Source organism: Chelonoidis abingdonii, chromosome 9, assembly GCF_003597395.2.
Source record: "Chelonoidis abingdonii isolate Lonesome George chromosome 9, CheloAbing_2.0, whole genome shotgun sequence".
Taxonomy (NCBI): Eukaryota; Metazoa; Chordata; order Testudines; family Testudinidae; genus Chelonoidis; species Chelonoidis abingdonii.
Genome location: NC_133777.1, coordinates 14,324,863 through 14,337,670, shown reverse-complemented (window position 1 = coordinate 14,337,670; position 12,808 = coordinate 14,324,863). Strand labels below are relative to the sequence as shown.

At 38.4% G+C, this 12,808-nt stretch overlaps 1 protein-coding gene across 10 annotated transcripts in view; it reads left to right on the top strand.

Moving 5' to 3' along the window:
* TRRAP (transformation/transcription domain associated protein) overlaps positions 1-12,808 on the top strand; it is a 157,679-nt gene that overhangs the window by 105,667 nt on the left and 39,204 nt on the right. For 7 of the 10 annotated variants that reach the window (XM_075069218.1, XM_075069222.1, XM_075069221.1 and 4 more), the window contains 4 exons: positions 6,447-6,675; positions 6,966-7,231; positions 7,684-7,784; positions 12,102-12,303. In XM_075069218.1, the coding sequence (XP_074925319.1) occupies positions 6,447-6,675; positions 6,966-7,231; positions 7,684-7,784; positions 12,102-12,303 (798 nt within the window). The remainder of the gene's footprint in view (positions 1-6,446; positions 6,676-6,965; positions 7,232-7,683; positions 7,785-12,101; positions 12,304-12,808) is intronic. The other 3 variants (XM_075069223.1, XM_075069219.1, XM_032771012.2) reach the window with 1 other exon arrangement.

Sequence of the window (12,808 nt, the reverse complement as noted above, 5' to 3'; positions counted from 1 at the left end):
ATTCCATGAGATCACTCATTTGTCTCCTCCCTCAAGGGTATCCCCATCTCAGAGATCTGCAGAGCAATGATATGGGTGTCAGTCCATACCTTTGCAGAACATCATGCGATCACTAGGGATTATACCTCTGATGCCAACTGAAAACTGACCATTTATCCTATCCTTTGTTTCTGATCCATGCGAGGACCTTCGCTCTTATCCCATGACTGCTTAAAATCCCTTCATTACAAAATGATTTTTCCAGTAACAAGTTTCAGGATTTCAGTAGTCATAAGAAAAAGATTTTGATGAAACATAGTTGATATTTCAGGGACGGCCAGGGAAAGATTCTCAAGTAATTTTATAGCAAGAAGGAGTTCTTTTGTTACACAATACTCATAACTGAAAGGTTATTCCTGAAGATAATTTTACATTAGAATTGCAACATTTATATTTTGGTTGGAATTCCTTTATAAAGGTTATAGTGCTACCACTGCAGGTAAACTAAGCTTTGAGAAAGTTGGCCTTGTGGCTCAACCTTTTCTTTTAAGGGACTTTGACCAGCTTATAAGTCATTGGAAGGGCTCCCATTCACTTCAGTGGCCTTTGGAATCAGGCCCATTGTGAGGATGTTCTGCTGTTGCTTTATGATAACACCTGTGGAAATGTAAAATGAATCTGTAAAATGATTTTCTTTTCAGTTCAACACATTGTAAATACAGTACAGATTTCAGAAGCCAAAAATCTATAGGTTACTTTTAGTCTTAGCTAGACTTATCCAGCCTAGCCAACTGTTTGAAGTCAGTGCCATTAAAAGAAAAATGTGTGTTCAGGAATGCTGGCATTGCTATTGTCGGAGTAGAGTTCTGAACACTAATCTTATGTCTACACATCAGTAAAACACCCGCAGCTGTCCCTTGTCAGGTGACTTTGGCTCACTGCTTGGAAACTGCAGTTTAGATGTCTGGACTTGGGCTGGAGGCCAGGCTCTGGGACCCTCTCCTTTCAACGGGTGCCAGAGCCTGGGCTCCAACCTGAGCCCAGATGTCTACTCTCCAGTTTTATGGCCTTGCAGCCTGAGCCCTGCAAGCCTGAGTCAGCTGCCCAGGCCAGCCACAGCTGTGCCACAACTTTTATTGCACTATAAACATCCCCTTGGCTCAAGGCTTGGGGTCAAAGAAGAACTTGTTGTCTCAAACTCTGGCATTAGTGAAAGACTGTCTTTTCCAAAGGGTAATAGTGCTCAGCTGAAAACTACTGCAGACTCTGGGACCTAAAGCTTGAGCATGTGTATTCTGTTGAAATGAAAAAGGAAAAGGCTTTAAATACAACATTTTATTTTCGTTCTAAATTGTAACACTTTAACCAGCACTAGGGACTCTTCCTTGTGCAGAAACCAAAAGCAAGACTTGCTTCAGAGGCTGGTTTTTCATGTCACTTCGTACATGTCCTGAAGATTCCCTCTTGTACAGCGACTCCCTGTCCACCCAGATATATCATACAGTTAGGAGACTAGGTGCTTTCTCACTCCATTGCAGCCCTCCTTCCTCTTTCCCTCCCATCCTGCAAAATCTGACCATGGAAATCAGGATCAGAACACTGAGGAAGGGCTCTTTCCACCAGACTTTTTGGAGAAGACTATATAGGAAAATAATTGCCAAATACACATTCCGCCTACAGAAGTAGTAGTTTTCTTCTCACTCCTATGGCTGATTCAGATCCCCTGAGTGTACAAGGTGATCAGCAAGAATAGTGCTACCTACTTACTTCATGCTTCCTACTTGAAACTCCTCTGGCGACCTGCATGAAAGGGAGCAGGAGGCCGCAGCTCACATCCTAGTTTACTAGCTCTATGATGTGCCTGGATGAATGGGGACTCCTCGTTCAGAGATGAAATCCTTCAGAGAATTTCCCCTAGTGCTGCAGAGGAGGCAAAGGAAGGGCAGATGGAAGACCTCTGTATTTGAGTGTATGTCTACACTACAATCGCTAGAATGCGACAACTCTAGCAGCGTAACGTAGATGCGCTGTCAATGGCTACATCAAATTATCCCTTGTGCTGATGTAAGGGGGGAAGCTCATGTAGGTGCCATCCCATCATGTATCCTGGAGACTAAGGTGCATGCTAGTATCCTGCACAAAGGTGATCTCAGGTGTTCCCCAGATACAGTATACAGTGGATAATGCCAGCAGCATGAAAGGCAGAACAATCCCACCTCAGACTGGGGATCACAATATTCCATGTCTTGGGAGTAAGCTGCCTTTACTGCAGAAAGAAAGTCAGCTATACCCTGCTGGAAAAAGGAAGGATGGAGCTGGAGGCAGCCTGCCCCTGAAATGGGGTGTTTCTGGAGCTAAAATTCCAGCAGTGGAGCATTCCACTGACTTGTCCAGCGAGAGAAGTGAGGAGCAATTCATTATTTTTCTGCTGGAGGTTCCTGCAGTCTGGAATGAAACAACTAATTCAATACCACCTACATCAACTGATGTAACTCTTAGACTGATGTAACTCAAAGGTCAGAAGGGACCATTATGGTCATCTAGGCTGACCTCCTGCACAATGCAGGCAACAGAATCTCACTCATCCATTCCTGTAACAAACCCCTAACCTACGTCTGAGTTACTGAAGTCCTCTATCTCATGTATACGTGCCAATCCCTGACTTCTGTGTACAGAAACAAGTGCTGTTTCAACTGGAAAACCAAGCGCATAGCACACAGAGACTCAGCCAAACTGTCATTTCTGTGCTATTTTGCTACTTAGTACATACTATCTTTTATCTCTTCTATTTCTAGATTAGAGCTGATCTCACTGCCAACTCTTGAATCGTTTTTAACAGAAGTTATTTTGACTTCAGAAGCAGACATGCTATTATCTGCATTTCTGTAAAGATCACTTTCTTTGGAATAATAGAAATAAAAAGCGGTTGTTTTTTCCCTCCCTAGTTAAACAGGACCTCAGGCTTGGGTGTTTATTTAAAGGCTCAGTGTTTAAAATTTAAGTCCTTTTTCTTGTCATCTTTAATGACCTTCTCCAGAACCTGCTGCAGGGTTTGACAGCACTTAGGGCTAGAGTTTCTGGGGTGTATGTGATGTGATGTGTGGAGCTTTTTTGTTTTGTTTTGTTTCCTTATGTAAACTTAGTTTTATTGGTATTTCAGATTATGAAGAAGTACAGGCATTGTTCAAAACCAGTATTTTTAATCTTTTCCTTGGCATACACCTTACTCAAAAATAAGATCCACGTGAAAAATTAGGGGAAAGAGTTTCTTTCTTGTCATATCCTGAAAGGGTTGTGAAAACCTTTTTGAGAACATTTCTTTTAAGCACTCAGAAATATCTTCAAGGCATTTTGCACAAATTTAAAGTCTCTCTCCTGAAGAGTGGGCAATTTAAGTTCAACACGACACAGCAAGTATGAGTTATAATCGCCTTGGGAGGGGGAAGAGAGAGAAATGACAGGTGCTGGTGATAATATACTTAACTCAGTAAGGAATGGCACATCTTGAAGGTTAGAGCTAAGCTTCCAGTTAGACAGAAGGCTACTGGTGTGGTGGATGACTCTCCCATAATTTGCATAGATGCTGCACTATAACCAACAAGGATTCTCACCTCACATCTTGCAGTATAAAATATCAAAACCTGATATGTTTTTCAGATGGTTTTAGCTGCCTATCTAAACATTTTAGAACTTCAACAGATAATTTTTTTTTTTTTTTTTTTTTTGGATGAATCAGTTCCATCGCCAAGGGGGGACGATGAAAACTTTTTAGCTGTCAAAATGTTTTTTTGAGTTATTGATCTGTTTTTCCTGACTCTCTTATGGAAAAACGACAAAGAGAGAAATAATGACATTGAACTTGCCATATGCCAAATAATTACCTTTTTAAGGAAAAAAGCTGCAAAGGACAGAACTTAGATATTCTGATATCAATAGAACTTTCTTTCACTTTATGTTGTTAAAAATTGAATGCCTTTCAACTGCCATTGAAAATATTTATGCCCCATCTATACCAGCCAGCATGAGCAACAAAATTGTGTTTTCCGGCTTAATCACACTCTTGAGTACATGGCACTCTTCCAAAGCCTAAACCGTAAAAGATTTGAATGCCTTCGGGTCACAGGTAAACCTGGGAAGCCAAGATTCTGGGAAATTTTAAGAAGTGGGACTCGAAAGAGGCTGTCAGAACTTTTGGGTTTGCCATTATTGAAAAGGATAGTCTTAGGAAGGGGTTAATTTAGGGCAGACCTGTGAAGATTTGGTTTGGGTTTTCTTGTAGTTCTCACTTTCCATTTAATATCTCAAGTTCTAAGCAGCTTCAAAAGTGAGTGTATGAACTATAGGTAATTATTGTCTGTGGGTAAAAATTTCAAAAGTGCCTAAGTGACTTAGGCCCTTAGGTCTCTGTCTCATTGGCTTTTGGGATCCTAAATTCTTAGTCACTTAGTAAAATTTGATGTAGGCGCTTCTAAGAATTTTACCTTGTGCCCTGATTTTTGTGTTGTACAGAGTCTACTAGTTACTAAAAATTGGTTCGTAATGTTGCTAAATAAAATATTTAAAAGGTTCCACATGTGACATCAGTTAAAGTTAATCTATATCTATATCTATATCTATATATATATATCCCCAGTGTAGAAATGATAAAATAGGCAGTGAATGATGAAGGTACAAACCAAACAATGAATTTGCACTGCAGTAATTACTTTTTTATATCAGATAGTGTGTGATTAAATACCTGCAAGAAAATTAAATTTACATGATGAATGGAAGTAGGATGAAGGTTAAGCTATTGTGTGAGCTTTTACTGAGATGATTGTGGGAAAATATTACTTTCCTTAATTTATTTTGTTTCAAGAGATTTGACTTTGTACATGTGGACTGATTTTTGAACAGTTATTTTATTGAGTTGATTAACAGCGAATGCAAATGTTATCTATTGAGAAGTAGCTTAGAGAATAGTATATTGGCTTAATTGTACTATAGATTAAATTCTAGTAAAGAGTCTGGGTCTTTTCTGTAGATTGTTGAAGTTCAACATAATATCTGCTGTTTCTTGTAGGTGTGAGACTGCTGCCATCTTCTGTTTGTTCGTTTCCTTCATTTGAGCATGCTGGATGGCTGTAAAAGTCACTTTTAAACTGGTTAAATACTACAAATGTAACATTTCCGAAACTGGTTAAATACTGCAAACGTTAACGTTTTCAAAATGTCTTCTTAGTTTTAAGCAAGCATAGACCATATTTTATGCACTTATGCTTTCATTGTGGAGTTCAGGAAGCACCAGTAACTATTTTTACAGGTTGTATGAGAAGTTTGCATTCCATTGATTTAAGATCAGTATTTTTATTCCAGCCTGCTACTTTATCATAAACTGGGTGCTATCTACTATTTTCTGGTGGTCTAAAGTTTACATAAAATCAAATTGTATTTGAGAAGGCTTCCAGTCAGAATTACTTTGTTTTCAAGCAGTAATAATTGACTCATATGAAAATTGAAATAAATTTTTGAACGCTTTCTTTCTGGTGATCAGAGTTGCAGCTAGCCAACCAGCCGTTGTCATTTGGATTAGGGATGTGTGGAAAAATACTCACCGTCACAAAATAAAACTTAGAGAAGATGCAAAAAATTGGAGGTTCACCACCTCCAGTACTACTCCTGGTTTTCATGAAAAATGAGTATTTACAGGCACAGATTTTATATGCAACACCTGTTGAAAGGGTTTTAGACCAATAAAATAAAATAAAATAAATATAAGTTCTATTGTTAGTTCCACCCTATGTGAGAGCCATGCCAATTAGTTACCTGAACTTTTAGCTGAGTCCCAATTTTTTTTCCCCAAAGATATTGGCACATACTATTATAGAGGAAAATAGCTACAATCAGTAATGTCCACTCAGAACATGCATGGTGTTAATGGTTAGGTCTCATTAGAAAGACAGGAATGCACAGAATTGAGTGCATGGTACTTGATTTGCCTTTCTGGAAAAGATGAACGTCTGAACCATGCTACTGGAATTTTAAACCCAAGAGTGTAGGGAAGCACTTTAAACTTTTTTTTTTTTTTTTTAATAAAGACATCACCTCTGGCATGAACTGAGTCTCCAGGCTAGTGATTCCTGGTGTCAATGATCTTACATTTATTGAAATTCTCATGTCAAAATGCTGATTCTACCTTTTGATTTTTTGGATTAATAATTAAATTTGGTTATTGACTGTGTGTCTTCACAAGAGGTTATGAAATCCTCTGATATTTCATCGATAACCAGTTTGGCAAAATAAGAATATAAATAGCTCAGCTGTGTACTAAGTGACTTAACAATCAAATTATTGATGGATATCTTCATCTGATAAAATAGTGTGAACAAATCTTTATACGTCTGTAGTGCTGCAGTCTTAAGATGGACTTCCTTGTTTAGTGACCACGAGTGTCTGTCTTGTAATTTTATATTCCTTAATTCTTCTAGGCAGCACAGCAAATCATCGAACTTCAAGAGGCAGCACAAATAAATGCAGGGTTGCAACCAACTAATCTAGGGAGGAATAACAGCCTGCATGATATGAAGACTGTCGTAAAGACTTGGAGGAACAGGTTACCTATTGTGTCAGATGACTTATCCCACTGGAGCAGCATTTTCATGTGGAGACAGCATCATTACCAGGGTAAAACTGCCTGGTCCAGCATGCATTCATCATGTAATTTTCCAGACCACCCACTGTTTTAAAAATATTTATTTTTGTAAATGTATGTCCATTCTCTAGTTTCAAGCACTCAAGAATATAATTGATTGATATTTAAATGATCAATTTGAAATAGAACGTAATTTTAAAATGTGCATATTTTGCATCTGAAACATACATTTTCAAAGCTTAAAAAAAAGTTTGAGTACCTTAAATTTCCATTTTCATAAGTCATTTGTTCATGTGTGTTTTCTCTGTGTGTTTTGTTTTATAATTATTAAATTTTTTACTTTCTGTCTCTGTAGCCATTGTAACTGCCTATGAAAATAGTTCTCAGCATGATCCCAGTTCCAATAATGCTATGCTGGGAGTTCATGCTTCAGCTTCAGCAATTATCCAGTATGGAAAGATAGCTCGAAAACAAGGATTGGTCAATGTAGCACTGGACATACTGAGTCGTATTCATACTATCCCTACTGTGCCTATTGTGGATTGTTTTCAGAAGATTCGACAGCAAGTCAAATGCTACCTTCAGCTGGCAGGAGTCATGGGCAAAAATGAGTGTATGCAGGTATGTTAGTATTATCTGTGCCAAGATGTTGCTGGGGACTTTGAGGGTTTGATCTAACATCAAGTAGGCAGAGAGGGACTTACTGTATGTGTAATGAATGTCAGGATATTAAAGTGAAACTGAGTGAGTTAAATGGACAAGAAAAATAGAATGTGACAGTAAGCAAAAGAAGCTGAGATATAGTATTAGGTTTAGTGAAATTTACAAGTGGAAAAGGCAGTGCATCGCCTACCAAGTGCAAGCATTTTGCATAAAGGCCAAGAAAAATTGAAAAAAATCTGCATCTGTTTAGATTTTTAGAAAGCATTTTTTTATTTATTTAAAATTCTAACAGATTGTTGCGTATTAAACATCCAGATAATTTCTATGTTGGCAGCTTTTTAGGAAGCTTTTTCCTTTTATTGATAAAGAATTCATTGTACAAGGCTTTTTCACAAAAATTTGTTTAATAGGGCCTTGAGGTTATTGAATCAACTAATCTGAAATATTTCACCAAGGAGATGACAGCTGAGTTCTATGCACTGAAGGGAATGTTCTTGGCTCAGATTAACAAGTAAGTATGTTGTTTGGATGAGATACCAACACGCATCTGGGAGAAGTGCAACATAAATATTTCAACAAAATGTTTAAGCAGCAAAGTTGTTCAAATGTTAAACCAGTATAAAATCAGGATAAAAATGAATATACATACTGATACTTAGCTTCCATGTGTTTTTTAGTAGTAATACATGTCACTTTACCTCTTCAAAATATTGTGGAAAATTAGGTCAAGTAATCCTTGCACTCCTTCTACTAGAGGAGTTTTACATATTGAAAAAAGGTAAAGTTAACTGATTTGTACAAGGTACCACAGTGAGTCAGTGGCCAATCTGAGGTTAGGACTCAGAAGTTCTCTGCCGAGTTCTTTGCATAGTCCATTCTGATTGTCTTGTATGATAAATATAATATAATAAGGTAGGATCTGCCAAAAAGGAGACATCAATATGACTAAATAAGTTTTTGGGTAGAGAATTACTTTGAGAAAGCAGTTCGCTTATAATTTATGGAGATACACCTATCTCATAGAACTGGAAGGGACCTCGGAGGACATTGAGTCTAGGTCCCTGCCTTCACTAGCAAGACCAAGTACTGATTTTGCCCCAAATCCCTAAATGGCCCCCTCAAGTATTGAACTCACAACCCTGGGTTTAGCAGGTCAATGCTCAAATCACTGAGCTATCCCTACTCCCTATGAAAAAATCCTGCTCAACCCATAAACTCAGAGCTGTCTGCTCAACAAAAGTGGTATTGCTTTTTCTGTAGCTTTTGTTCACTATACATCCCTTTCTTAAACAATAGCTATTAAAGGAATAAGAAATAAAATGGTGACAAAATACAGCAAATTGTATATGGCACTGCCACGTTGTCTAAGTAGTGTAAATCACACAAACTCTTTTCAAATAATCATATTACAAGCTTGATACAGAGGTGTAAGTGAGCCGATATGGTCCGGTATGGCCTACCAGCAAGAGCTGATACACAGCTGACTGTACTGGCAGGGGGCAGGTTCCTCAGACCAGCAATTTAAAAGGGCCCTGGGCTCCTGGCAGTGGCTGGAGCCCCTGGCCCTTTAAATCGCTGCCAGAGCCCTGCTGCTGGAGGCTTGGAGAAGCGGTGGCGGCCAGGAGCACCAGGCCCTTTCAAGTGCCGCCAGAACCCTGGGGCTCCTGGCTGCCACTACAGCTACCATGGGGCTGTCCCCCCACTTTCCTCCCCAACTCAGGACCCCAACCCTGAATACCGGTAAGTCCCATAAGTTAATTTCATTCCTGGGTTGATACACACTGCAAAGGTCTTGCCTGATTAAAAACATTCAATTCTAAGGCTTTCTTTCAAACAGATACCTGCCACCTGTTTTTTCCCCTCATGTTAAATAAGTATTTTATTACTGTTGGGAAGGATTCGGCACCTTTAATCCAGAAGGCAAACTAATTTACAAGCTATAGGTCAAATTTTGTCCCGTGGTAACTATGCAGTTTCCGCAGAATTCATCAGGAATTTGCATACACGTTTATAAAGGCATTATTTTTGCATGCTTTATGTAAGGGAATCACTTCACTCACCAGTACAATGTAGCCACTCCTTAAGTGAAATTCATCACCTTTTAAACTGTACACTGCAATACTACACAACAGATCAGGGCAGGAAATGATGACTGTCTTCTCCAATGAAAACTGCAGGGAATTTTAAACAGGCAGAATGTAATTACTTTGATGGGAAGTGCAAGAGGATCTTTAATGGCCACAAATGGGCCTTAGTTTTTACACTTCATCTGAAAGACGGGCAGTTTAAATTTTTAAAGGGTGCAGATGAAATAAATAATGCTGTCTGTCTATAATCCAAGTAGATTTATGGGGTAGAAGAGTAAGTTTTTTAAATGCAATTATAAGATATTTACTCCTCTCTGTTTTTGCAAAACTATACCAAATTAAGTGTAGAATTTCCATAATGTGTTTGTCTCATACAATTTAGCAAAATGAAAGTGGCAGTTTTGCATTGAACAGTGAATGAGTGAACTCTTTGCTGCGTATAAACTGAACTGGAAGTTAAAGGTCACCTGTGGGTGTACCATCCCCCTTTGCCGCCCACTCTGTGAACAAGGTGATAGAGGTAGTATAAAGAGTCATGGAGGTGTCAGAGTGATAGATAATACAGGAAAGAGGAGAGAAAGGGAAGACTAGGGACAGAGCTGGTTGGTAGAAATGGAAGGTAGTGATAAAGAGAGTCATTTATCAAACTGCACTCATAGTAATCTGTTTCAAGACTGCACAACCTAGGACGTGGAAAGCTATTGGAGGAAAATTAAGTGGCTGTGTAATATTGAGGGTAATAATATAGTTTTTTAATAAGCTATTTGACGGGCAAGGTTATTTTCATTTAAGTCATGATTTTTCCCTAATGCTCGTCACTTTAGTTTTTGTATTGCTACAGATGATTACAAGTTGAGTGGTCTTCTGAATTAAATATTCATATTTTTGTATTAAAATGAGATTTTTAAGGTTCACTGTTAATAGAGAAACATGAGCAATACTTAAGTATTGGAACGAACAGTGCTATAGTTATCTAGTAAGAGGAATGTATTTATCTTCAAGCACTTCTATATCAAAGGACCCAAAATGCTTTGAAAGATTCCTCATTTCAGTGTTGCTGTATGCGTGTGAGAAGGATAAAAATTGATGCTGAAGTAAGGTCTTTCATCTCTTATTTATTAAAATTGTTTTGCTTGAAATGTACTTAGTGTATGCACCGTGTTATACAGATTCAAGAGTTTAATATATATTGGGGTAATTGGCACCATATGCACAACCCTCTGTATTTGGGAAAAAATCAGAATGGGAAACGTTTAAGGTCTTAAGGTTATCAATTTTCGGGGGAGTTCTATGACCTGTGTTACACTACACAGGCAGTCTGTTACACTACACAGGGAGTTTTCAAACATCACAGTGTCCCCTCAGGTCTTGGAATCTGACTCTGTGAATTCAATAACCTTTTAGTTGCCAAAACCTTCATTTTTGTGTCTCTCCTGAAATTAAAGTATATGTCAGAGATCTGTGATCCTCCTCAATCCCCCTTCACCTTTTCTCCAGAAAGCCACATGTTCTGGCTGTGAAGAAATGGAAGGAGTCATTTTCGGATCATGTTGATTTTGTTGCTTTATTAATTTCAGTATGGGAATTCCACACTCTTCCCGTAAGTTTTCTGGAAAAATCTCTCTCACATTTGTTCATGTGAGTTTCATCTCCGTGTCCTGAATGTGCTGGACAAGGAATTTGGATGTCATATCAATACATTTCCAATCTGACTTCTCCCCTTGACATCCTCTGAATTTTTTTCCCCCTCCCAGTTTTTCCTCCCTTCCTTCACCCTTCCTGTGTCATTTCCCCACCTTTTCTTTCCACCAGTATTGCAAAGAAGTGTTGCTTGTTTGCCTTGCAACAGTAGTGAAAGTGATTTGCTCCTGATTAGTTTCCCCTGCTGCTTCTGAGACACAGCAGAATCACTCTGTGCTGGTGCAGCATGGGAGCAAGTCTCAGTTGAGATTGAAGCGCTTCTGGGGGAAAATGTTAATGTGGGAAACTAGCTTTTGCTTCTCTTTACCCCCCAACTAAAGATCATGACTGGACAACATTCTTTCCCTGTGGCCTAGTTAAATGAAATCAGCTAGAACTGGGTCAGTTTTATACCATTCCTGCTGCTAGGTAAACAAGCATGAGAGAGAATTTCACAGAAAAATGAGGGGAGGTGTGTGGAATTCTCACAATGAAATTAAACAAAAGGGACATAATGTATACATGTGATAAACAGTGAATTGTAATTTTTCTCTTTGTAGTAGGAGACTAATTCTAACATTGTTTGAAGATCATTAGGAGATAGATGATCATGACTTCAAGGGATGAGAGGATAAGTGGCAGGATCAGATGAATTCTAAAGAATGGCTGTTATATTTAATTCCCTATTCATTATTTGCTAGGAGAGTTTGCTTGAAAATACAGGTCGTTTTTGTTTTGTTTGTTTTTTTTAATAGGAAGATTTTTTTCAGTTTTCCAATCAATGGTAAATATAGACCTTTTAACATTATCTCAGTATATCTATTATGAAACATTTATTTTAATAAACATTCAACTATGCATAAGAAAGCTCATGGAAAGTAACAATGTGGGGGAAAAACCTCATTACTAGAGAACTGAATAATAAAAATGCAGTTCAGTATTAAGAAAATAACCAGGTTGAGTGCCATGTTTGTTATTACTGTGTTACTTATTATTACACAACTTAGCTTTTATTAAGGTAAAATAAATATTCAGATTAGTCACTTACTATTATCCTGCAGGTCTGAAGAAGCAAACAAAGCTTTTTCTGCAGCTGTGCAGATGCACGATGTGTTAGTGAAGGCTTGGGCAATGTGGGGTGACTACTTGGAGAATATCTTCGTGAAAGAACGTCAGCTGCACCTAGGAGTGTCTGCCATTACTTGCTACCTGCATGCATGTCGCCATCAGAATGAGAGCAAATCAAGAAAATATTTAGCAAAGGTAGGACCTAGAAAATGTGTTTTTTAAGAAATGGCTATTGTACAGCTGCGTAGTAAAAACCAAGTTGTTCCTTGGGATGTCGGCATTGATGAGGACAGCACAGATGAATAAGATGCAACACGCGTTTGGTTTGGTTTACACATATGCTACAACTTTCACTGCTTAATAAGCTTCAGAAAGTAAGTAATACTACCTGGCAATATTTCAGTCTAATTCAGTATGGATCAGTGACTGTATCAGTCCCAGCCCTCTCAGCATAAAGGAGGAGACTATTCTTGGCCCCTCTTCCAGTCAGACCAATGAGAGTCCAGATGAAGGGTACTTCCTGTTGGATAAGATCTTAAAATCAACCTCCCCAATCTGCATAGTTCTTGCTACTACTGCTGTTGAGGCACAGGGCAACTGCATCAATAATTTTGGACTCCAGCTCTCCAAAATCCATCTTATACTATAGGAGTGTTGTAAGGACTAAATTTATCTCCTCCAGCTGCATTTCCAGTCCGCT